The 25,811-nt window shown below is 38.1% G+C and overlaps 1 protein-coding gene across 1 annotated transcript in view; it reads left to right on the forward strand.

Annotated features, from left to right (window-relative positions):
* Positions 1–18,193, forward strand: part of LOC114296412 (ketol-acid reductoisomerase, chloroplastic-like) — a 121,672-nt gene extending 103,479 nt beyond the window's left edge. The window contains exons 7-10 of the mRNA XM_082913212.1: positions 13,665–13,804; positions 13,948–14,115; positions 14,294–14,444; positions 17,991–18,193. Of these exons, the coding sequence (XP_082769338.1) occupies positions 13,665–13,804; positions 13,948–14,115; positions 14,294–14,444; positions 17,991–18,193 (662 nt within the window). The remainder of the gene's footprint in view (positions 1–13,664; positions 13,805–13,947; positions 14,116–14,293; positions 14,445–17,990) is intronic.
* The last annotated feature ends 7,618 nt before the right edge of the window (positions 18,194–25,811 follow it).

The following is a 25,811-nucleotide window of genomic DNA, read 5'->3' on the forward strand; positions in this document are numbered from 1 at the left end:
CACCCCCTCCTACCTCAGCTGAGCGGAAACAGGCTCTACTCCTGCTTGCAGCCTTTTCTCACTTGCCTTTCAATGTACTCGAGGATGAAGTCCCTCTCACAAACCTTCAATGGGCTTGTGATATTCTGACTAGGGGTCATGTCCTTAATCCCCTTGCTCAGGCAGAACTTCACATGTTTCTAGACCAACTTCCATTACTCCGTTACTGGCATCGTAATTCTATGGCTACTACACAATCGTTGGACCAGCTTTCGTCCCTTCGAATTCATACTCAATACGAAACAGAGAACTTTATGGAAGAATTCAATGATTTCAAAAATAAAGACTCTGCCTATTACGATGAATTAGACATTGATGAATTGGAACAAGGGTTAAGAGAAGTGGCCTTCGAAATAAAGGCTGAAGAGCTCTACTATGAAGTGAGAGCACATCAACTCATGCAGCCGATGGTAGAAAATTTAGAAGATAGAATAAGGAAAGAACAAAAGTTCATTGACCATTGTTGGACCAAATTTCATGATCTTGTTATTTATTCCATTCCTTATTTTTATGAACTCGAGTTCATACCGAGATAGGGTCAGCTGATGTAATCACTCTGATCTTAATATGAACAAAATTTGTCTTTGTTTGACTCTGTCTTCATTTGTATTTTTACTTGTGTTTTAAAAGTCAACTCTGAACTTCGAACAATTTCATCCTTTAAATTTGGACTTAATTGTTTTAAATAAAACACTAAATGAGCCAATCGTAATCTTTCCAATTTGTGGAGTTGAGTTTTGGCTGATTTTCAATTGGAAACAGTGCTTCGAATCTAACAATCTTACATTCAAAACCTGTTTCGACCACAGCCAATATCTAGTCATTGTCATCGTTGCTTTTGATGTTTCGAACACCAAATCCCATCCTTAAAGAAACTCAAGTTTTGCTTCGAAGGACATTACCTTTGTAAAAAAAAAAAAACTCAGGTTTTGCTTCGAAGGACATTACCTGTGTTAAAGAAACTCAATTTTTGCTTCGAAGGATATTATCTTTGTTTAAAAACTCCAAAAACAGGTCTTTAAGCCCTTTTTAAAATACTCGAGTATTTTTATTTCCTGGGTAGGGCAACCCACTTCGAAGCTGGCTTCTCTGTTTTCGAAGCCGTTTGACTCGGCTTCGAAGCAAAATATCTTATTTCGAAGCTAGTCTTAACAACCGGGCTTTGTTTTTCTCTCCAAAAGCATCAATGTTGAAGGAAGCTTTTGTACTCGTACTTTTAATACTTAACAACTCATGTAATATATTTTCAAATACGAGGGCTTTAAAAACCCTTTTGTTTTGTGTTCTGAAATCACTTGCTTTTCTAATCGCACAAACCCCTTTTATTACCAATCGTCGACTTCTCTCCACTTCCTTTCCCGAAGAAAAACATACCGTCAATGGCTTCTCCTTCAGTATCAGTCGTAGAGCATATGAGTCCATCTGTGGCCCTGAAGAGAATTATTGGCGCGGAATGCGAAAAGTACAAAGCTGGGGAGAAGAGCGCTATTGATGGACGCATCTTTGTCCCTCGTCGTCATGTGCAGTCAGACTATGTGCTCGGGCCCATATTCAAAGAAGTCCTCGCTGAACTCCCAGCCCTGTATCCCCGACTGGAAAACCAATGTCTTCTTTATGAAGGTGGTCTTGACTGGAGGAACTGGAGGATGAATCGCCCCCACCGATGCTGGCCAACGGTGAGACCAGAGTGGCAAGAGTGGTATGATCGGATTATTCCTGCTAGGACCCTGGACCTTCAAGAACTCTGCCTTCTCGATGCTCTCAGACAGTCTAGGGTAACTATTTCAGAAGACCCTTTCCTTGTTCCCGCTGCTCTATGTTTTTGGAACCCTGTCTTTAACTTTTTTTCAATTTAGATGTGGGATGATGGCCCCTACTGTTCTTGATATTTGCCATTTATTGGGACTATCTCCTATTGGCACTCCTTTTGGACCAGATTATCCTGATTTAGCAGTCCATTTCTCTCTCCCCCCCCCCCCTTAACTCATCTTATAGTGATTTTGCTAGGGCTGAGAATAAAAGACAGGGCCCTGTGACTGATAGGGAATTTTTTTCTTTCTTATTGTATTGGCTTTGTAAATTCCTTTTTTGCACTTCCTCTCAGAGAATTATGCCTGAATTTGCCCCTCTTGCCAAAGCCTTTGTTTTACAGAAAAAGGTGGCCTTAGCCCCACATGTTCTAGGGCATGTATATAGAGTCTGCTCCCTTTTTTGTGAGAAACCCTTAGATGCTAATCAAGGGGGGCCATTCTGGATCCTTCAGTTTTGGCTTTTCGCCTATTTTACCGAATTACAATCCAAATGCCTTAAATTTTCCGAGCCAAACCCTCTTACTCATGGCATGAGGATAGCCAATGCTTCACTTTACCCTTCTACCTTTGCTTTTTACTTCTCTTTCTTCCATCAGCTTCCAGCCTCCCTTCCTACTTACCGCTTTCGTCCCTTCGAACCTTCCATAGGTCCATCTTGGTTGAGGAATTTTCTAAGTGACCAGTCCTGCACTTCACTTGCTCACCAGGATATATGGGCTTCCATTCTGATTCCCAGAGAGCTATTTATTGGGACTTTAAACCCAAAGGCATATAAATGTATTGCTGAACCCTACTGTCCAGCGCAGTTTGCTAGACAATTTGGCCTTTCACAAGGGGTCCCAATACCCCTCTGTAGCAACACAAACCTCAGCCTCACCAGAAGGGACTTGAAAGTTCGGAAATCAAGGCTAGAAGAGGCAACTTTGAAATTTATAGATGACTTGGCCAACTTTGAATTCACCCCTTTCATTCCTCAAGGTACCGTGTTGAAGAGGTACCAAAACTGGTGGGTGAGTAACATGGAGATTTATCTGGCCATTCCACCTTCAAGCCTACTAACAGTGTTAGATGTGACCAAGCCCAAAGAAACCGGGGAGGTCACTTCTTCCACTGTTTCAGAATTGGCACATGCTGCTCCTGCTGCTTTAATTCCTCCCAGAGTCACTCGAGCTGCTTCGAAGAAAGGTATACCCTTGTCTCTTCTCCTTTTGTCTTTCATAATGCATTTGCCTTATCTTTAATTCTTCTTTTGTGGAGGTGGCCAATTACAAAAGAAAAGGAGCCTCTTTGAACTCGAGAAGGGAACATCCAATATTCAAAGGGAAGAAAAGGAAGAATCCGATGAAGAGGAAGAGTTATTCTTAAAAAGAAAGAAGAAGGCAATCGTCTTTTCATCCGACTCGGTAACTGCCAGAGAGTCAGAAGATGAATTCATTTCTTTGGAATCTAGATCGCAGCTTGAAGAACTTGAGGGAAAAGTTGAGAAAAAAATTGAGAAAAAACAGACCCTGCCAATACAGAGGAAAAGGAAAAGAAAGATGACTGTTTCTCCTTCCGATATGGTCGAAGACTCTGATTCTGAGACAATCGCCAAGGCCATAGAGAAGAGAAAAAAGGTGTCTGCTCCTGCTCCTATCTTAGTTGAAGATACCATTGAAAAAGCAGCCATCAAGACAATAGAGCAAGAACATCCTAAAGCCATGATTGTCTTTGAAAAAGCTGAGAAAATGCGACAGCAACAGTTTTTGAGAGATGAACCTGCTGCTGCTGACACACTACAAAGGGAAACTGTAAGACGACAACAGACTGCCAGAGCTTACACCCTTCACAGTTCCCCTATTATCGCCGATACTTCTGGAGCAGGTAATTTTATACTTTTTGCGACTTTTCCTTTGTTAGCCTTTGGTATCAGGGTTTGACATTGCTTTATATTTCTTCCTCATGCAGCAGCAACTTCTGAGCTCATCTTTCCGATACCTCTCTCAGTTTCATTCGAAGCAGATCAGACGCAGGATGTAGGGACTACTCAGACCATACTTCCATTTTCGGGGTTTAGATTTTCTACACTTTTCCTGAGGCCAAGCATTCCTATACCTTTTCCTCTTGGTTTAGCTCCCTATCTTTCTCACTTGACTCTTGACTTTCCCCAATCTACTTCTTTACTGAGTCTTGCTCCTCCCTCCCCTTTCAAGGAGGCTCCAAGTGCTACCGTGTCTTTGATGAGTGCTGACAGCTCTCCAATTCGTGACTCACCATCTTTACCTAGCTCCAGCCCTTCTTCTCTTGATTCATTGGTGACCAGGACCATGGAGACCATCAAAGATGCTCCATCCATTTCTCCTGTTGCTATGCAATCTTCTGTGTCTCTCAAGGCAACTCTTTCTGCTCCCCTCATGTCCACTGATGAAATTGATATTTTTGAAGCAAGATTAGCTAGCCTTTTTGACATCACTTCTACTTCTCCGTCATTCGATGAGGAGACTGAGCCATTAGTTTTAGCTGATTCTTTGCTGGAAATCTTTGAGAGCTCTTCTTCCTCCAGCAGCCAACCTTCTGTGCCTTCGATAGACTTGGACACCTGTCTAGACCTGCTACTATCTTTTTCGAGGATTCCCTTCGAGGCTCTACAAAGGCCTATAATAAAAAACGGGTTTCTTCAATGCTGCAAACTTGCTGAGCAGTCTGGTATGGATGTCTCTAACCATCTATCTCAAGCAGCAGCTACCATTGAGTTTTACATCAGCATCTGTCATGCTGCTAAGGCCGCAGATGAGAAATTGGTCAGAGATCAAAGTTTTGTTTCTCAAGTGCATACTGAAGTATCAACGCTTAAGGAACAACACTCCTCTGCCTCTCACTTCCGAACTCAACTGCTGGAGAGGAAAGCTCAACTCGAAGAAGAGCTTTCTGCAGTGAATCAAGCCTTACTCCGAACTGACCTCAAACTGCAAATCACCAATCAAGGACTGGCTGATCACAAGAAAGATATGACTGCAGCTATTCAACTGTTTGCATCGTTTACTAATAGGAAATCTGTTGTACAAAAACAGCTAAAACATTGTAATGATTTTTGGACCAACTTGTGGCACAATGTACTTGACTCTTCATAAAGCATTTCCTTGTTTATGTTCTTGTACTCACTGTTTATTTTATTCCCTGTGTTTCCCAAATAGTTGGAAAATAAGGTTTTAAATATCTGCCATTAATCTTTTTGGGATGCACATGACCACTCAGATCTTTCAAATGGTATGCCCCAAAAGGCAAAACTCTATGAATTTGATATGGTCCTTCCCAGTTAGGTGACCATTTGCCAAATCTATGGCTTCTAATCCCTACTGGGAGTATTGTCTTCCACACCAAATCACCTTCATCAAAGCCAATGTGTTTGACTTTCTTGTTATAATTTTTGGCCGCTTTCTTCTTCTGAAAGAGAATGCTGTTTAATGCCAAAATTCTAGCTTCATCTATATCTTCTATTTCCAAGCACATACTTTGATAGTACTGCTCAGGATCCAACTGGTCTTGGCATCTTACCCTTAAGGATTTAACATTAATCTCCACTGGTAACACTGCATCATGCCCATAAACTAGAGCATAAGGAGTGACTCCTGTGCTTGACCTTGGGGAAGTTCTATAAGCCCACAATACATCTAACAATAAGTTGTGCCAATCTCTTGGATTATCTTCCACAACTTTTTGTATTCCCTTTTTTAAGGACTTGTTAGATGACTCAGCTTAACCATTGGCTTGTGCGTAGTATGGAGTGGAATTCACAAGGCTAATCCCGAACTCAGCCACAAAAGACTTCACCATTTTCCCATCAAAAACAGTCCCATTATCGACCGTTATCGTTTGTGGGATGCCAAATCTATGGATCAAATCTTTAATGAACCCAATAACCTCCGTCTGATCTACAGCTTTATATGGTTTGGCCTCGACCCATTTGGTGAAATAATCAGTTGCCACCAAAATAAAACAATGATGCTTCGAAGAGGGGGGTGTATTTTCCCCATCATATCCATGGCCCATCCTCTAAATGGCCAAGGCTTTACTACTGCGTGTAGATCAGTTATGGGCACATGCCTTATTATACCATGCTTTTGACATGCCTGGCAGCCCTTTGCATATTCTATGCAATCTTTAAGGATAGTCGGCCAATAATAGGAATGTCTTCGAAGCAGCCACCTCATTTTTACACCAGGCTGATGTGCACCACAGATACCTTCGTGAACTTTAGCCATAGCTATTAATGCTTCTTTTGGCCCTAAACATTCTAACAATAGACCATCTCCCCCTCTTTTGTAGAGGTCATTGTTGTATATGATATATTGCATAGATTACAATTTAATTCTTCTACTGGCTTTCGAAGATGGGCCAGCCAAGTATTGTATTATTGGATGTCTCCAATCCTGTTCCTGCAAATCATTATAATTGATTTCTAGAACCATGTTCCTCTTACTTAGAGGTGGTATAAGTTTTTGGTATGTCGTTTGGCTTACATCCCAATGGGTACCATCTTTACTCTTGAAATTCGAAGCTTTCAGTGCCACGTCGTTAGCTCTATTATTCAAGAATCTCGGGACATAAGTTACATTTACAATTTCAAATTGAGAGAGCAAATGTAATGCGACAACATAATATGGCAGCATACTTATACTTTGACACTTGAAAATCCCTTTTACTTGATTAACAACCAATTGGGAATCTCCAAATATATCCACTACATGTACTTGTAATCCAATAAGAATTTCCAATCCTACTATCAAAGCTTCATACTCAGCTTGATTATTAGAACAAGCAGTTTCATCTATTCTGAAACCATGTGTGGTCTCTATTCCTTGTGGTGACTTAATTACTATACCAATTCCAATTAGGCCATTGGCTTTCGACCTATCAAACCACATTCGCCATGGCTCGACACTAGCTATACTGAGTTCCATTATTTCTTGATTCTCTGTTTGAGATGGATGGTCTGCCAAAAAATTGGCTAACACTTGTCCTTTCACTGCTCTTTGGGGCACTATTCTAAGTGAAATTCTGACAGGGCTAATACCCATTTGCCAATTCTTCCCCTCAACATAGGTCTAGATAACATATATTTAACCAAATCTGTGGTTGCAATTATCAAGACAGTTGTAGGCAAAAGGTAATATCTTAATTTCATTACAGCAAAGTACAGTGCAAGGCAAAGCTTTTCTACAGCTGAATATTTACATTCGCAAGAATTTAAAAACCTACTAAGGTAATAAACAGCTTGCTCCTTGCCTTCCTTATTGTCTTGGGTCAAGAAAGCTCCCAATGAGTCTTCTGCTGCGGCTATGTACAGCTTTGAAGGCTTAACGCCATTTGGTGGCATCAGTACTGGAGGATTGGCCAAGTAGGCTTTGATTCCATCGAAAGCACTTTGATGCTCCGTTGTCCACACAAATTCCTCTTCATCTTTCAGCCTTAATAAAGAAGAAAAAATTTTAGTTTTCCCTGCAGTGTTAGAAATGAATCTTCGAAGAAAATTAACCTGACCAAGGAACTTTTGTAATTCTTTCTTACTTGATGGAGGTCTGGCTTTAATGATGGCTTTGGCTTTATTCTGGTCGATCTGTATTCCTTTCTTGTGTACTACATAGCCCAAGAAGTTTCCAGATGATACGCCAAAAGCACACTTAAGAGGATTAAGCTTCAATTTGAACCTTCTCATTCTTTCAAAGGCTGCCTCTAGGTGAAACAAATGCTCCTCCATGGATTGGGATTTAACCACAATGTCATCAATATAACATTCCAAATACCCACCAATAAGGTCATGAAAGATAGTGTTCATAGCCCTCTGATATGTGGCCCCAGCATTCTTCAGGCCAAACGGCATTTTAACCCATTCGAATGTCCCAATATTCCCAGGGCACCTAAATGCTGTCTTGTGAACATCTTCCTCCGCAATGCAGATTTGGTTATAGCCTGAGTGTCCATCCATCATTGATAAAATGTGATGTCCTGCCGAGCTATCTACCAACAAATCTACTATAGGCATAGGATATTCATCTTTTGGAGTTGCCAGATTTAAGTTTCTAAAATCAATGCATACTCTCATTTTGCCATTTTTCTTGACTACAGGTACAATATTAGATAGCCACTCAACATATCTGGCTGTTCTGATAAAGCCTGCTTTGAGTAGTCTAAGAATTTCTTCCTTGACTTTCTAGATCACCTCTGAACCCATTCTTCTTGGTTTTTGTTTGTATGGCTTGAAGTTAGGCTTCATGGGAAGCCTATGTTCCACTAATGACCTATCCAATCCTGGTAGTTCATTGTATGACCATGCAAAACAATCTTTATATCTTCTTAGAATAACCAACAACTGGTCCTTATCGGGAGAACTCAACCGAGCACTTATATAAATAGGTTGTTGTACAGAATCTTCCCCCAAATTTATTTCTTCTAAGGGGTCTTGTATCTGAGTACCTACTGGAACCCCTTCTTTGATCCTCTCTGACTCCGCAGGAATCTCCTTGCTGTGTTTTGCTTCCAGGCTCTTTGATTCCTCCTCTTTATTTTCCTCCTCATGGACAAAATCTGTCCAAAAGGTTTCTTCTACCTGTATCTCTTGGACCTTTGTTTCTATGTCCAATGCACAGTATTTATCAAGAGTTAAAACTATGGCTTGTTGCTTCTCCCGCTTGCAACCAATCATCATGACCTCTTTCTCCTGCTCTCGAACTTTCTGGACTATTGACTTTATATCCAATATTGAAAATTTGATTAAAGCCAAAGGCCTGGCTTCTGGTGCTTCATCTTGCTGCCTATAACCAGGCATCATTGTCATCTTTAACCTCTAATTCTTCACCAGCACTCTCCTGGACTAAATGTTTCAGGCGTGCTACTTCCTTATCAGCCGTTTCTTCGGCTGAACCATCGAATTCCATCAGTATACTGAGCGGTGCCACACCGTCAATATACAACTTGGCTTCTGTGAAATCAGCACAGGCTACGAAAGGTTGAGGATCTGCATTAATTTCCTCCGTCCTCCCATTGCCTAGAGCTATTATCATTTTTTGATGCAGAGAGGAAGGCATGCATTTATTAGTGTGGATCCAATCTCTACCAAGTAAGGCATTGTACTTTGCATTGCTATCGATGACGAAAAACGCCGTCATGCAGTCCTTGGTTCCCACACTGAGATTGATGGGTAGAATTCCCTGGGCCATCTGCTTGTCTCCAGCAAAACCAGCGATGGTTGTACTGGTTGGGATCAACCTGGGATTCCTCTTCCCTAATTTCTTCAAAGAAGATTTCGGTAATAAGTTCACCGCTGCTCCATTATCCACCAAGACTCGGTTTAACTGAACTCCATCGAAGAAGGCCTTAATGTACAAAGGCTTAACATGCTGCGTCATGGAATTCGAGGGATATTCAAATGGATACGAGAGGTTAATGCTTACCACTTCCTCGCTCTCATATTCAGCTTCCATCGGGGTAACCATTTCGAAATTATCTTGCACCATACTTGCTTGTGAATCTTCACTAGAGATCTGAATTGGATCAGCTCCCTGCCCCTCTTGATTCTCATCTCCAGCTTGGAATTCCTGTGGTAGTATGTGTACCATGTTCACTGATACTGGGGGAAACGAGCCAAACTGGATGGCTGGCTGTACCTGTTTCCCCTCTTGGTCACTTTGGTCGACTTCCTCAGAAACATCCTGCATGATGCATTCTGGTATTCCATTGCTAACGGGTCCCTTCGAATGATTTTCCTCAGCTGGCTTTTCAACCAGAAATGTTTGCTCAGCCATGAAGGCTTCGAACATTTCTTCTTCCACCATTTCTTTCTTCTGGCTTACGCCAACATCTTCTTCCGTTTCGTTACCACTCTCCATCAAAGCTTTCTCCAACCCTGTTAGACTTTCCTTCTCTCTGGCCTTTAGTTCAGAATGAACCTTGACCAGCTGTTCTCTGCTGCGATCCACCTCGTTTTGTGTAACTGGCTTTGAACTATGGTCTGACTTTCGATTCTTCTTTTCTCCAGTCTGGATCATCGAAGAACTCTCTCCACTTTCTTTCAGGTCTCTCTGGTATTGGGTGTACCTGCGCTGAATTTTTCTCCTTTGTGATCTGGAAATAACAGGGACCATATCTGGTTCCCTCGTTCTTGGGTGTTTCAGCAATACCCAGTTGTTGAGAGCCACCAAAGGAGGCTTAACCATCCTATTTTGATTTCCAAAATTCCTTTGGGAAGGCATTTCCTTGGGTTTGTTTTGCATCACAAACCAATCTGGGACTCCAGGTACCCAGGAACTTACTGACCCAGAAGTTGAACCACCTCTTTCTTCTTTCGCGATCACCTTCGAAGCTGGCTGTGAAGACAATTGTTTGGTCCTGTCTCCAAGCTTTAAGCCTAATTCAGGTTCTTGGTGATGGTGATCATTTTCTGTCCTTCGTGAAGCTGGCCCAAGGGGCCAATTCCTGGCTTTGATACCAAAACCTGACCTCTTCTCCAACTTTCTTTCAGAATGACTACTCTCCAACCTGTAATAGTTAGGAGATCTGGACTCATAGAAAGGCCTCTTGCCTTTAGCATACATTCTATCAACTGCAGGTTCAACCACTAATGGCTGCTGTCTGACATTAGCCGGATACGGCCTTTTGTTGTAAGCATTGGTTGGTTTGGGACGCCTCTGCACATCCCTGTAATACTGCTTCCCATCAACTGGAAGGCCCTTCAACCACTTATAACTCAGTCTGCACCTGGGACACATTCGTTGCATCACAGCTGCTTCTAGGGAATCATCATCCAGTGCTTCTTCATCAGAGTCTTCTTTCTGACGTGGGAACTCTCGTCCCACGGCTGGTGGACTTCTAAGGTCTTTTTTGGTTACTGTCTGGTTGGCCACATGCATCAGTACATTGACTTCCTCCAATTCTTTCAGAGACAAGTTCTGAAAGTCTGACATAATGACATTGGCTGCCACCTCTCCAATTTCTGGAAATGGATTGCTATCGATCCCCATGGCTTTTTCAGCTTTGGCTGGGAACTTCAAACTCCCCTTCCGAATTTGTTCTTGGATCCTGTCTCGAAAAACAACACAGTTTTTAGTCGAGTGAGACCAAGAATTATGCCATTTGCAATATATTTTTCCTTTAAGTTCATCAAGAGATGGAATTTTAACACCCTTTGGTAACTTAAGGAAGTTGGCCGCAAGCAAATGATCAAAAATGTCATCTGCCTTAGTTAAGTCGAAAGAATATTTCCTGTGGAGATCTTTCTTTTTAAACTGCTGGTCAATTGTTGTATCTTTATGGATTAATGCTTCACAGATCATAGGCTCTTTTCCCACAATCTCTGCTGCATCAATCTCATAATTAGGATCTTTGTAGTATGTCCTATATGATGCATTATTTCGATCCTGTTCCTCTTCTAGTAATGCTTCATATCTAGATACTTTATAAGTCAGTTCCACTAAATCTCTAAACTCTGTTGAATCAAACTTCTTTCGAAGCCTGAACTCTAGGCCATTTTGAGCCAATCTTACAAATTCAGTTTCTGGCAAGATTACTCTACATTTATTTCGAGCCCTCTTAAATCTGGAAATAAACTGAGTGGCCTTCTCTTCAGGCCTTTGACTCAATCTGGCCAAGTCTGCCATGGAAACTTCTGGCTCTGATTGGAAGAACTGGGCATGAAATGCCTCTTCCATTTGCTGCCAAGTCTGGATGGAGCCAGGTGGAAGGTTAATATACCATACAAATGCTCCTCCGGTCAGAGAATTTGGGAATAGTCTCAACTTTATATAGTCATGGTTGGTAAATTCACCACATTGAGCGGCAAACCTAGCAATATGTTCTACTGTGGATTGGTTTCCGTTCCTATGAAAGAGGACAAAATCTGGTATCCTGAAACCTCTTGGATATTCATGTATCCTATCGACCCATTCTGGGTATGGTTTTCTATACACAGGGGTTTGGACCCCCCGAGCGATTGGTCCACACAACTCCCTAACTATCTCAGTGATCTGGTCCCTAGGGACCATATTTTGTGCCTGCTGAACCACCACTGGGGGAACAAACACAGGATTTGGTGGACACACTTGTGCTTGTGGTCCTCTTGGTCCATAAGGTGGTACATTTGGGATTGGCTGTCCCTGTGGTAGAGGGAGCTGTTGGGGGTGTAGGTAACCTCTTTGAGCCTGTCCTGCGAAAGGACCCACGAAAAGTGCTGGAACAGGTATTGTATCCCTTCTACTTGTAGGAAAACCTTCCAACCCCCCGGGTATAAATTCGAATACAGGATTATTGTACCCCCTGGTACCAGGTATGGCTTCGAATGTGGGATTTGGACTCATTCTTATGCCATTTTCTTGTACCGGGCCAGATCCACCAATCTGCATGGCTTCACTATTGAACATTGAGGCATTCTGGCCTGCTACAGGCCTCGAAATGGGTTCGTACCAAGACTGAGGTGGTAATCTTTCATGGTTCTGATTACTAGTTTGACCATTAGAATGTCCATTAGCTTGCATAGGCTGTTTGTCTCTAGCCAATCTTTGCTGAGGGACATTTACCTCCTCTATGTGTCTTACATTCGTTGGTTGGTGGTTGTTCATTCGGTCCAAAAAGGATACTGTCCACCTTTCCATTGTGTTTATTAATTGCTGTCCCATGGCATCTATCAAGCCGCCCCACGGATTGACTGGCTGAGTAGATGGGACACTGGATGGTCCAATTCCGTGGTCTCGTCCACTATTACGAACAAATGGTATTTGCTCTGAGGTATTGGTCTGTTCGACCATGGGTTCTGATAGGATAGGAGTTTCCACAGGATGTGTTATCACATTACCCTCTGGATTGGATGTCTCCACCTCTCCTTCCACGCCTTCTTCCAAACGTTCATTTTCTCCTTGTCTCCTACGTCTAGCCATTTCGTTTTTAAAAGGTCCCACTGGGCGTGCCAAAAATATATGTTGGCTTTTTTGGCTTTCGAAGGTTACTTTCGTAATTATGAGCGTGCCAGCAAGGATCAATCAGTCCTTACAGAATTGCCAAACAATTATTCAGACGATTGTGTTATGGTTCTTTCGGCCTCAATAAAGAGGACTTTTATTGGTGGCTTACTGGTAATTAGACTTCAGAAAATCTGAACATAAGAATAGTTAACTAAACTGGAGTATTTCATTAGTATAAAAAGAACTTACAATGATCTCAGTTCCGTAGAGAATTACAGCGGCAATGTACTTGACAACTACTCCTACAAATGAAGTGCAGCACAGAAACTAAAAATACAAGAATATAAAGGACAGGAAATAACACTGGAATATGTAAAGTGATTCTTTAGATTTTTCTCCGTCCCCTTCTCTGAAATCCTTCCTGCTATTTATACTCTCCGAAGATAACCATCGAATTGTACTTCAAACCGTCGAACTGCCTCTCCGTAGTTGCTGATCATGCTACCTTATAAGTAGTCCCACTACGCCTTCACTTGCAGTTAGGCTTCCCCCTTATATTTGAATTTGAAATGTGAGCAACCGTTGAAGCCACGTCACTGTACGTCTCTTTGTTGATCTGCTACTACTCAGATCTTATAACAACCAATATTAATTGCCACGTGTATGGTCAGGATCGAAGACCTACCTGGTCTCCCCATATTACCCTCACTGTGCCACGCATTGGATTGTTACTGGCTTAGTACAAAATGTGTAGCCAACACCACCGCACTGGAACAGGAATACAAGAGTGACATATTCAGCGAGCGAGGTGCTTGTGGTTTTCTTCAATCTTATTTTGTAATTTACCACAAAGCTATATCCAAGATCTGTTTGTTTTGATTCATAGGCATTTTACTCGGTGCTGTGCATGGAATTGTTGAGACCTTGTTCGGAAGGTATATTAAAAATGGAATGAGTGAAGATTTGGCTTACAAGAATACTGTTGAGTGCATGACAGGGAATATTTCGAAGACCATATCAACTCAGGTTAGTGATCAAAATCTTGGATTTCCATCACTTATAAGAATTTTTGTGCCTCGATTTTTTACCAGTTTTGAAACCCTTTTTATCTTTTCAAAACGAGTATGTTTACCTAGCCGTATGTTGCTTGTTTTATTCCCTCTGAACAGGGTATGTTGGCGGCGTATAATTCATTGTCAGAAGATGGTAAAAGGGAGTTTGAGGCTGCATATAGTGCCTCTTACTATCCCTCCATGGATATATTATATGAGTGCTATGAGGATGTAGCCAGCTGTAGCGAGATCTGGAGTGTTGTCTTGGCAGGGCGTCGCTTTTATGTATGTTTTCTATTTTTTGCATATGTGTCAAAATATGGTACTATGCATGTTATGTTATATACAGGCTTGTGAACTTGTGTTCTCTTTGATGATGCTAAAAATTATTAGTGATATGAGATATTTTCTTGCTTTTGTTGCTGAATGTCTTTTGCTTCCCCACCTCCCTCAAATCTTACAGGAAAAGGATGGGTTGCCAGCTTTCCCAATGGGTAAAATTGATCAAACGAGGATGTGGAAAGTAGGTGAACGGGTTCGAGCAGCACGTCCAGTGGGTGACCCCTTTATGTTCCTTCACAACTGGTGTCTCTGTGGCATTAATGATGGCCCAGGTAAGCACCGTTCCATGTTAGTGTGTTGACTTTGGATTGTACTGTTAAAGAGTCACCATGCACTGTACTTAAATTGCTAGGGTTGCTTTTAAAATAATGTTTATTTAAGCGTGGTCAATGAAGAAGCATGGTTTATTGGATAGATCTCTGTTAGGTTGAATCAAGTAATGGCATCTCTTTTGAATTCGTGTCTAATTTTTATCTCCTGGACCTTCACATGGTGAAAAGAAAGATATTTATATTATAGAACACTAATATTGCACTGAGAACATTTGTTATCCTTAACCATTTAGTTTGACATAATCTTTATAAATTATATATATATATATATATATATATGAAAACAGATTGATGTTTTGAAGAAGAAATGACACTCCTACTCTAAGATCATCAACGAAAGCATAATCGAGGCTGTGGATTCTGTGAATCCATTTTGAGATTGGATTGGCAATTTTGTGGGGCTCACAATTTTAATGGATTGTATTGAAAGTGAGTAAATTGAGGGAAATAAACCCAACATATTCCCCATGTATATATGAAAAAAAACATGATTCGAAGGGTTTCAATGGGTCTTTGGCCCATATATGTATATATGCCAAGGACATGATTCCATGCACAGTGATGTGCTACATACACATTCTTGCCATGTCCCATTAATGAGCAAACAAGAGTTGTGGAGAAGCCACATTAACCAGCGATATCTATAATTTTACAGTCATTTACTTGTAATAGTCAACTTTATGCGGTGGGATATGAAGCATCCACAGCAATGCCGTAGAGGCCTTCCTTTGCATCAATATCTCTCTGCATGAAAATGTACCCTTCTTCACGGCCTTGCTTATTCTCTAGCACACAGTGCGACACTTAGTCACTCCCGAGTTTGGCTAGTAGTGCTAAGTTAGCCTAACTCACAGCTTGTAAGAAAGAGAAGTAAGAGGAACACAAGAGAGTTTGAGAGAATACCTTGTATTTTACTCTTGAAAGAGTTTGTACAACTCTTAAATGGTTTGTAGCAAATGAGCTCCTTCCCTTTTTATAGGCACTCTTGGCCTCTCATGGAACACTTTAGAAGCCACTAGGAAATACATAGAGAAGCTTCCCTTGGAAGCCCTTCTTACAAGCTACAAGAATATTCTAGAATGCTTTAGAAATATCTATACAAGATATTTACAAGTCTAAGTGTTTTGAATACTCAAGGATGTTCTAGAATCCTCCATTTCTCAAGTGTTGGAATGAGTTAGGAAGTTCTAGATCCTTCCATTAACCTCTATGCTCTCAAGCTCTCATGTAAAGGATTTTTTCCATAGGAAATTTAGCAGCTTGTGACAAGTTGGTTATAGCGATTCTGGTTTTGACTCGACCTTTGTTGTTTATCGAACTCGGGTCTTGTGGTTTAATATTGTTATATATGTCTTTTTCTCCCTTTTTCTCTTTGAATTTGAGTTTTGGAATGCCTTGGACGTGTTTGAAACAGGTTGATTGCTTGTTGGTCTAGAATGTTGTTGTCCAGAATTTTGGTCTTCCGCTCAAGCGGGACTTCTTGTGCTCGAGCGGGGTTTGCAAACACTCATTATTTTGCACGTCTGCAAAATACTAGAGAAGTGTTTTCCACGCTCGAGCGGGTGGGCGCTCGAGCGTCCCTTCTTGTGCTCGAGCAGTTTGCCTGTTGTCTGCAAAAATACTGAAGGTGTGCATTCTATGCTCGAACAGGGCTTTTTGTGCTCGAGCGGAACAAAACTTTGTGTGTAACTCTCGAGCGTCAACTTTTTCGCTCGAACGGACTGTGCGTATATCAGATCGCGAAAGTGACATTTTATATCACTTTTTTATTTCTCTCTCTCTCTCTCTCTCTCCAAAACTTTCCAAAAACCTAGATTTAGACCTTCTCACTCTAGAATACTCTCTCTCTCTACATTTTGACGTTGATCTAGTGGTTTCCTTACCCTAGTGCCTTTGTTAGAAGGTTGGAGAGCATCTCAAGATCTTCATTTTCATCTGATTGGAAGTTGGTTTTGGTGTTGTTAGAGTTTCAATCTTGTCTTGCGTGGTCTTCTCTTCTTGAGGTAGGAATATTCTACATTTTGTTATGATCTTTAACCTAGTTGTTTGTTGTTATGGATGAAGGGTGAGATTTAGGGTGTTTTGGTAGAAACCCAGGGTTTGGATTCAAGTCTAAAAAGAGGGGTTTCTATGTGATGTCATATAATTGATCATGGACTTTGGTTTTGAAGTTATCTTGTGTTAAAATAGTTGATTTTAACTTTTGGATCAATATTTAGAAGAATGGGAAGTTTTGCCCTAATTTGTGTCAAATAATTATTTTGTATAAATAATGGAATTAGTATGAGAAATGTAAAATTAAGAGGATGTATAAATGAATGGTGTAGTTGGATTTTGTTAAATCACTCACCTATGGAAATTTGATGAATTATCTGTTTTAAAGATCGTATATCTGTTTTGAAATATCTGTCTTGGGCTATCGGTGGAGGATAGCCATGATTGTTGTAGAAATTGTATGAGGATTAGGTGAATTGAAACTAATCATTTAAATTGAGTCATTGAATATGATAGTATGATAAGGCATTGAATATGCATAGTTGATAGTCATTGAATATGACGATACTTTTAAATACATTGTATATGTATGACGTTTTGGGAGGAGAAATGGGATGTACTCCATGTTGTGGGAGGAGATAGGGGATAGACTCTATTAAAAATTAAGTTGGCTGGAGTGTCCAGGGTGAAAGTCCCGAAATCTTATGTATACATGGGTGCTGATCCCGCGGATGAAATATCCGTAAAATGGCAAGGTTGAAGTGCTTGTATGATAGTTATGTTGATTGAGAGCCACTAAATTGCAATCTCGGTTGGGTTATTAGGAGAATTATACACTTGGCATATGATTTAAAATGAAATGAATGATGAAAATGGGTTGAGATGTGACTATCTGCATTGAATGGTCATGGGAAGAATGTAAGTTGGTTATAAATATTAAATGTTTATCTGATACTTATATCTTAGTTAAACCTCATATATTATGTTAGACTGTTTCTACTGCACTTTGGTTCACCTTACTTGGGAAACCACTTTCAGGTACTGGTGACATGCCTCCTCCAAGGACGTAGCTTGGGAGGACCTAGAGGTCGGAGGCTCTATTTTGTTATGTAAAGGTTTAAATGTTTATTCAAGCCAAAGGGCTTTACATGTACAGAGCAGATGACTCTCTTTTGTTGTAACCAAGTAATAATTTAGGGAGATGCAAGCCAATAGGGCACTTATCTATAACTAAGCTCTTTTGTATTCTTAACTTCATGTAATGAAATGACTATTTACTCTGATTTATGTAACTAGTAACCAATGTTTTGGGTTGTATTTATTGTATTAATTTGAGGGCGTTACACTAGTGACTTGAATTTTCTTAACTCGTGGGTCCAAGCAACCAATTTAAACTTCTTAGATCTGAGCAGCAACAACTTTGGAGGGGTATTTCCTGAATCAATCAGTAATTTCTCTACTAATCTTGGTAAACTTCGCTTGCGGAACAAGAAAATAGTTGGAAGTATCCTGACCAGAATGAGGATTTGGTCAATTTGCAGTTTCTCGACATGTCAAACAACCAATTCACAAGTAACATTCTTGCTAATATTGGGAAGCTTCAAAAGCTACAAAAATTGTATCTCTCAGCTAATAAATTTTACGACTACTATGCCATGGTCTTTTGGAAATTTAACTTCATTAACAACTCTTAGATTATCCATAAATAATCTTCATGGCAGCATCCCATCAAATTTGGGAAAATGCCAATATTTTGTGGAACTAAGTCTTGAGCAAAATGATCTTAGTGGTACCATACCCGAGAACTTGTCAACCTCTCATCATTATTTTATATAAACATGTCCCATAATGAATTGACTGGTTCCCTCTCAGTGGAAGTTGGAAATTTAAAAAATTTAGAGCAATTAGATCTTTCCAAGAATATGTTGTCCAGTGAAATCCCAAGTACTATAGCTTTGTAAAACTGAGATTACTATATATGGAGGGCAACAAATTTTGGGGAATCCTTCCATCATCTTTTAGTTCATTGAGAGGTATGGAGGAATTAGATCTCTCACAATAATTTCTTAGGAAAAACACCAAACTACTTGAGGGGTTTTGCCTTCTTACAAAAATTAGATCTATCATTCAATGATTTTGAGGGTGATGTACCAAAAAAAGGTGTATTTAAGAATGCAACTGCAGTTTCTATTAAGGGAAACAAGAAGCTCAGTGGCGGAATACTTGAATAACAGCTGCATAGTTGCAACTTCAAAGGGTTCAAAAGGAAAAGATTTTCACCTTGAAATTAATAATTCCCACATCTATTGGGCTTCTAGGACTAATTTAGATGTTGTGTTTTCTATATTTTTGTTGGTTCAAAAAGACACCAAAAGTACCCTCTATGACATTTTTGGGGAACTCATTTTTGAAATTGTCCTATCAAAGTCTACTTAAAGCTACTGATGGCTTTTCTCCATCCAATTTGATTGGTGTGGGCACTTTTGGTTTGGTGTACAAAGGACTTCTTAGTCAAGGTTAAAAGATTGTAGCAGTGAAGGTACTAAATCTTCAACATCGAGGTGCTTCCAAGAGTTTCTTTGCTGAGTGTGAGGCCTTGAGGCACATCAAACATCGGAATCTTGTCAAGGTTCTCACGACATGTTCAAGTGTTGACTATCATGGTAACGATTTCAAAGCTTTTATTTATGAGTTTATGGTCAACGGTAGCCTAGAGGATTGGTTACATGAAAATGAAAACGAAGATGAGGTGCAATAGTACTTGAGGAATTTAGACGTTCTACAGAGGTTGAATATTGCCATTGATGTTGTTTCTGCACTTGATTATCTTCACAATCACTGCCCTAAACCAGTAGTTCATTGTGATCTCAAGTTGAGCAATGTTCTTTTAGACAATGAAATGACTGCACATGTAGGTGACTTTGGATTAGCAAGATTCCTTCCAGAAACCACCTCTTGACTGTTCTGCAAATCAATCAAGTTCTGTCGGCATAAGAGGATATGTTGGTTATGTTGCTCCTCCTGGTAAATATACCTCTTAGAGCATCTCCAATGGATTGCTAAAACAGCTACCAAAGCCATAATATAGTAGCTTGGGCAAAAATGGCTTCTCCAATGGCATGCTATAGCAGCTGCCAAATTTGGCAATTGCTAAATCAAGTGCCAAATTTGGCAGCTACTTTGGCAGCTGCCAAATCTGCCAAGTCACTCAAAAACCAACTGATTTCTTCCTTCTCTCCTTCCCTTTCAGTTGGGACTTTTCCAAAATGTTTGAAATTTTTTTTTTTTTTTTAAAAAAAAAATTTCACTAATTACTTCAAGGTGGGTCTTAAAAAAAAAATTCACCAAATTCACCAATTTGTGTCTTTCCCAGACAAATTTCACCAATACAAAAATCACCAAATTTCAGCAATATCAAATTTCACCAAAAAATCGCCAAATTCACCAATTACTCACAAATTTCAACAAAAAATCACAAATTGGAGTAATGTGTGTAAGCCCAGATTTGTTTGTATGTGGTAAATATGAATTAGATTTATTAATACATTATAATGAACGAAGTTACCTCATCCAGAAGAGGAGTGATATATATGCTTGTAAAGCTGACGCAATCTGAAAACTGACCATGACATGTTTGGAGATATAAAGGCACCGTTAGTAGTATCTGAAACAACAACAAAATTCATCTAAGACTCAATTCATTGCACAGACATTCTTTGTTTGGTAGTTGAGAATCCTGGGGAAAAAAAATTAAAAAAGAAAACTTGTTTTTGGTTAGTGACTGTATTTTGAAACAAAATAAACAAATAAATAAAATCAAGATCGGAGAAGATAAGAGCAGAGAGCTTTGGCATAAAAATCAAAGAAGATCAGAGAAGATCAAGATCGGAGAATCCTGGGGCCCTGAGTCGATCGACCAAGCAAAGACGTAGTGGCCCGCCAGTAGCCAACTGGGGGTGGGATTTGAACCTAAGGCCTAGAGAGGAGCATACTAGTAGGTCCCTGATCCCCTGCCCTCAACCAATTGGGCTACCCTTACGGTTTATGATTTGTTGTTATTTTAGTGATCATGAAGTTTTTAATAAGATTCAATAAGATTCAGTCAGATCCAACATATTTTAACCTTTCTTCTCATTTTTTTTATTTAAAAATTCATAATATATCTTCTAACGATGTTTAAGATTAAAGTAACTTATATCATGAATTATATATTGCTATTTTATTAAATTGAATATAGTTGAATATTACATGGGTGAGGTTAATTATATCTTTTAAAATGTTTTAGGCTTTAAAATGAAATATCTTAAATAATTCTTTATTATTATTTGGTCACTGTTACCTGGAAAAGTATGCGTGCTTATTGTCTAAATATCAATATTGTTGTTAATTATTGTTACTTTGAAAATTGATAGTTTGTCGGTTACTATCTTTGTTATGAATAGTTGATAAAAAATATCTAAAAGAGAAAAAAAGGTAAGATGGTAATCTTACATAAGCATCTTTGTTAACTTCTTACCTATTAAACTACGTGATCATCATTCAAAACAATATTTTCATTTTAAGTCTAAATATTTCATATTCATAAGATATATTTAACATTTAAGTGTGTAAATATATTTTTCTAAGCAATTTAGAAAAAGTGACTAAATCTTTATAGTTCACAATTCGATACAATTCGATTCGCGATTCGGTATGAGGTCATTTCGATTCACGATTTGAATTTCGATTTGACAATTATGTAGCTTATTACTTCTAAAATCCAAAGGAACTTAGTTCTTGACTAAGGGGAATTTATTTTAAAGCAGAGAAAATTGTGACGGAGTTCTATGATTGTCCAAAAAAAGCAAATGCTAGTACATTTATGATACACATTTGGTGCATTTTTTCTTTTCACTCCAAAAAATTCTTGTACGTTCTAATGTCCTGTATTTACATTCTCAGTTCATCAATTTCAAGTTGAAGAAGAATGAGTGGTGGGAATCACAATCATTCTGGTTACCTGGTGGACACTACCCTCCTCCGCCTCCTGGGGGCATACCCTCCCCAAGGATACCCTCCTCAGGCATATCCCACTCAAGGTTACCCACAGGCTGCATAACATCCTCCTGGTGGTTACCCTCCAGCCGGATATCCTCCCCCAAGTGGCTACCCACCAGCTGGATATCCTCCCCCTGGTGGATATCCACCATCAACATATCCTTCCCTAGGTGGATATCCACTAGTAGGTTATACTAGTCCATCGGCTTCACATCATTCAGGTATGTTTGATGCATTTCTTTGTACTTTAACGTAAATTTGACATTCTTATCCATTTGTAGGTTATGTTTGCCAATAGATTGTTGTCATTACTTCACTCAGGAGGGACCTTATTATTGGCTTTTCTTGCCATGTGTTGTTATTTGAGTTGTCTTCCAATATTAGGATATGTTTTTCATTTGATTGTGAAGGACCTTATGAGCCTTTTTTGCTTTTCTGTTGTGATGAGGGAAGTGGGCATGGTATGTGTTGTTTTTAGTTTTTTGATTGTGTCATTTAAACAGAATAATGGTGGAAATTGGTCCACTATGGGCAGCCTACAAAGGGCTTTCATCCGAATGTTATGACCTACTCAGGGCTTTCAAATATCGTGGATTTTATTTCTATAAAAAATTTGCAGTTAAAAAAATTTGAGAGTCATTAGGTGTGTTAAAGGTGAATGGTATCACCACCTGCAAGAAATGTTTGAACAATAGTGGTTGGCACTTGGCAGGAGAAATGTGGAACTCCTAGAACCTTTGATTAGTTTGTGCGTCTATTCAGTGTTTTTGAATCCAGAACAAGAAAGTCATACCGGCAAGAACTATCAAGTGCATATTATCACCTTGAAGGAATCAGAAGCAGAAGGTTTTTTAATGATTTTTGGCACAAAATAGTTGTAGAATTCCCTTTCATCCCGGTGGTAAAGAGGAGTAAACTAGGATGTCCTAATTTGAAATACTGTAAAATTTTGACAGTTTGTCTCTAATTCTCTCTCAGGGAGAGGGGGAAGAGAGATTAAAATCCAATGGTTCACATCTGATTATTGAACCTTTTTTTTTTTTTGGTTAATTTTTCATTTCTCTGCCTCCTATTTACATCTACTAATTTGCAATATAGTATAACAATGTACCCGTTAAATTACATTTATGCAAGGTAATGATGATCCTTAACACCCTAAGCAGGCAGGCTTGCAATGCTGTTTGTTTAATTGTAACACTAAGCTTTTATTATTATTATTTTTTTCCCTTTATTGATAACACGTTATTTCTTTCATTAATATATATTATTTCTTTCATTAATAATATATACAGTTTGTCACATGGCAGTCGTCGTCTTTCACATGGCCATCACCATGGGAAGTTTAAGCATGGGAAATTCAAACACGGGAAGTTCGGTAAACACAAGAAGCATGGAAAGCACCACGGGGGGAAACTTCCTGAAGTTCAAGAAATGGAAGTAATTCTGGTGTGCTGCTTTATCGTTGTACCGATTCTGGTGTGTCATACCTTACTACTAGCATTGTTTGCTGCTGTTATTGCTTTTAGGCTTGCTGTGACTTTTGTTCCCCTTTTTTTAATCTCTTGAATTGTGGATGCAATTTGAAAGTTATGGCATTGAGCTACTGGCGTGCATATATAATTACAAATTTCTTATGTGGTATTTCTCCACATGTGAATGAATTATGTAGTGTTTGGTTCGCTAGAATGAATGTGGATTTGAATGGAATGTTTATTCCTTATCCTTTTTGTGGAACAATTATTCCTTTACAATGATAATTTCATTTGCAATGTATTTTTCATAACTTTTTTAGTGAACTAAACGTGAGAATGAATATTCTGATGGAATGATCATTTCATTCCAACTCATTTCAATGAACCTAACATAAGTCTTTTAAGGAATGAGTTGATATAGCCCTTACAAGTAATTTTCTATTTTGGGCCATGTAATTTTCCTTACAAGTATTTGCATAGTAATTGTTGCAACTTGCAAAAGGGTTGTTTGGCCCAACAATAAAGTGTAATGTTAGCATTCTTAGTGGTGCGAGTTTGAGTAATGAAAATAATCTCTTTAGACATGGGAGGTGTGTGTTTGTCGTCCCTAGGCTTACTGTAGTAGAAGTGTCATGCACTGAGTTGCTACTTTTAATTGTTGATATGTGCCTGTTACAGGATATATTTGGTGGGTCTATCAACAATGGTCCAATAAAAACAACATTCCCTTTCACACTCGATCATTTAGTATTTTTGTGAAAGCAACATGTTGTACAAAAGCAAAAAGGGAAAATAGTGGAGTCAAAAGTAGTGAAACTGGTTGTTGGAACATATTGGCTGGTTGATGTATCTGAGTTTCAAGTTCATGAAATTGAAAGCTAAGTGTTTTCTGTGCTTCTCACAATTTATATGTATTTATAAATTGGGATTTTAATTAATGCAATTGGTATGTTGCTTCTTTGATAGTTTCTTTAGGGTTTAAAGAAGCATTTCATTACAATAACTCAGAATGGATGACCATACAGTTACCGTTGCTAATCTTTTTTTCTTTTTCTTTTTTTTTACACGAAAAATTTCCTTACAGTGAGAGTGGATTAAAAATTGTGAATCTAGAATTCACTAGGGAAAATGGTATTTGTCACTTGGATATATAACAATCCTACATTGGAGATGAATCATTTTGGTGACATATTCTGATGACACTCTTCCTTATTGATGATTATAGTTGTTCATGTGTTAGAAAAACGAGATTATGTAAAAACCTTCATGAGATCATGAAAGATATGATATTCATATTGTTTTTTTAGTCTCACATTTGTCTTTTGAGAGACATGATGACAAAAAAAGAATCGAAAAGATTACAATGAGTGTGAATATCATTTCTCAATCAATTAACTATTAAGATCATTTTTAGTAGATTGTACTATTGCAATTGTGTTAATGTCATATTTCAAGACAATATAATGTCAAAATATAATATTGTAAATTACACTGCCCCTCTCTTGAAATTTAGAGAAAATACAAGCAGCACCACAGTTATAAAATAATTATACTAACCTCTATTTTAATAAGGTTGAGTAGACAAAAATTAATGCAAGTAGTATGAAAATACAATTTTTTTTTTTTTTTTTTTATCCATATGACCAATAAATTATAAATGAAAACAGAGCTAAGTGTCTTGTGAATTAAAACCTTAAGGACAACTAATGTAATTATGTTAAAATTATGGGACTTTGTATTTTCATAATTTTTACCATAAGATATAATTGTGCACCTAATTGATGGGTTTGCAGTGTTTTTAAATTAAACTTTTATTTAAAAAATTTTAATATAATAATTAATAAAAAAAATTTAATTCATTTGCTTAATTTGAAATTACATTAAATAAATTTAATCAATTTAATGGTTTATATTTTTCGATAGAATGCTTTAAAGTTGCATTATGAATTAAAATTATTTAATATGATGGTTTGTATTTTTAAATTTTTTTTTAATTTTATATTAATTTATTAGAAAAATTGCATGACATGACATTTTTAGGATTGTTCAATAAATTTATATAAGTTAATGATCAAACATTCGTTGCGTTAAATTTGGCACAATATTTTTATCATAATGGCATGATATACATTAATAAAGTGTATTTTTTTGTGTTCATTGTGTTACATTTTAACAATAGCATAATAAAAAGTACATTGCCGGATACAATTCAATGTGTTTGGTTTCAATTTTTTTAAATTGAGTTTTTTGAAAATTGAGTTTTTTTATTTTTTATGTTTTTTTTTAGTGAATATTTTTAAAATTTTAAACAATTTTTTTACTTTTTTAGATGCACCTTACTTAGATGTATCTAAATAGTAAAATATTTGTGATTTTTTTTTAAAAAAATTAATAAATATACAAAAATATGAAAAACGTACTGAATTTTTATATTTGTTTTTTTATTTTTAGTATTTAGTGAATTTTTTTTTAAAAAAAAAATCACAAATATTATATTTTTTATGTGTATTTATGTTAAGTGTATCTAAAAATTAAAAAAATTACTTAAAATATTTAAAATATTCAATGAAAATAAAAAAATATGAAAAAAAAGTAAAATTTTTTGAAAAGTGAATTCTGAAAACTGAACTAAACTGAGTGATTTTTTTTTTTTTTTGAATAAAAATGTTTGTTTTTCTTGTGTTATGCTTTGGGGCCATCATTGTGATATATTGGCATATATTCAAAATTGTCTCCACATAATGGACTTAGGCCTTGTTTGTCATAATATAAAAAAGACAAAAAGTCACAATCCTATTTAAGT

This window comes from Camellia sinensis, chromosome 2, assembly GCF_055761805.1.
Source record: "Camellia sinensis isolate YWXY chromosome 2, ASM5576180v1, whole genome shotgun sequence".
Taxonomy (NCBI): Eukaryota; Viridiplantae; Streptophyta; class Magnoliopsida; order Ericales; family Theaceae; genus Camellia; species Camellia sinensis.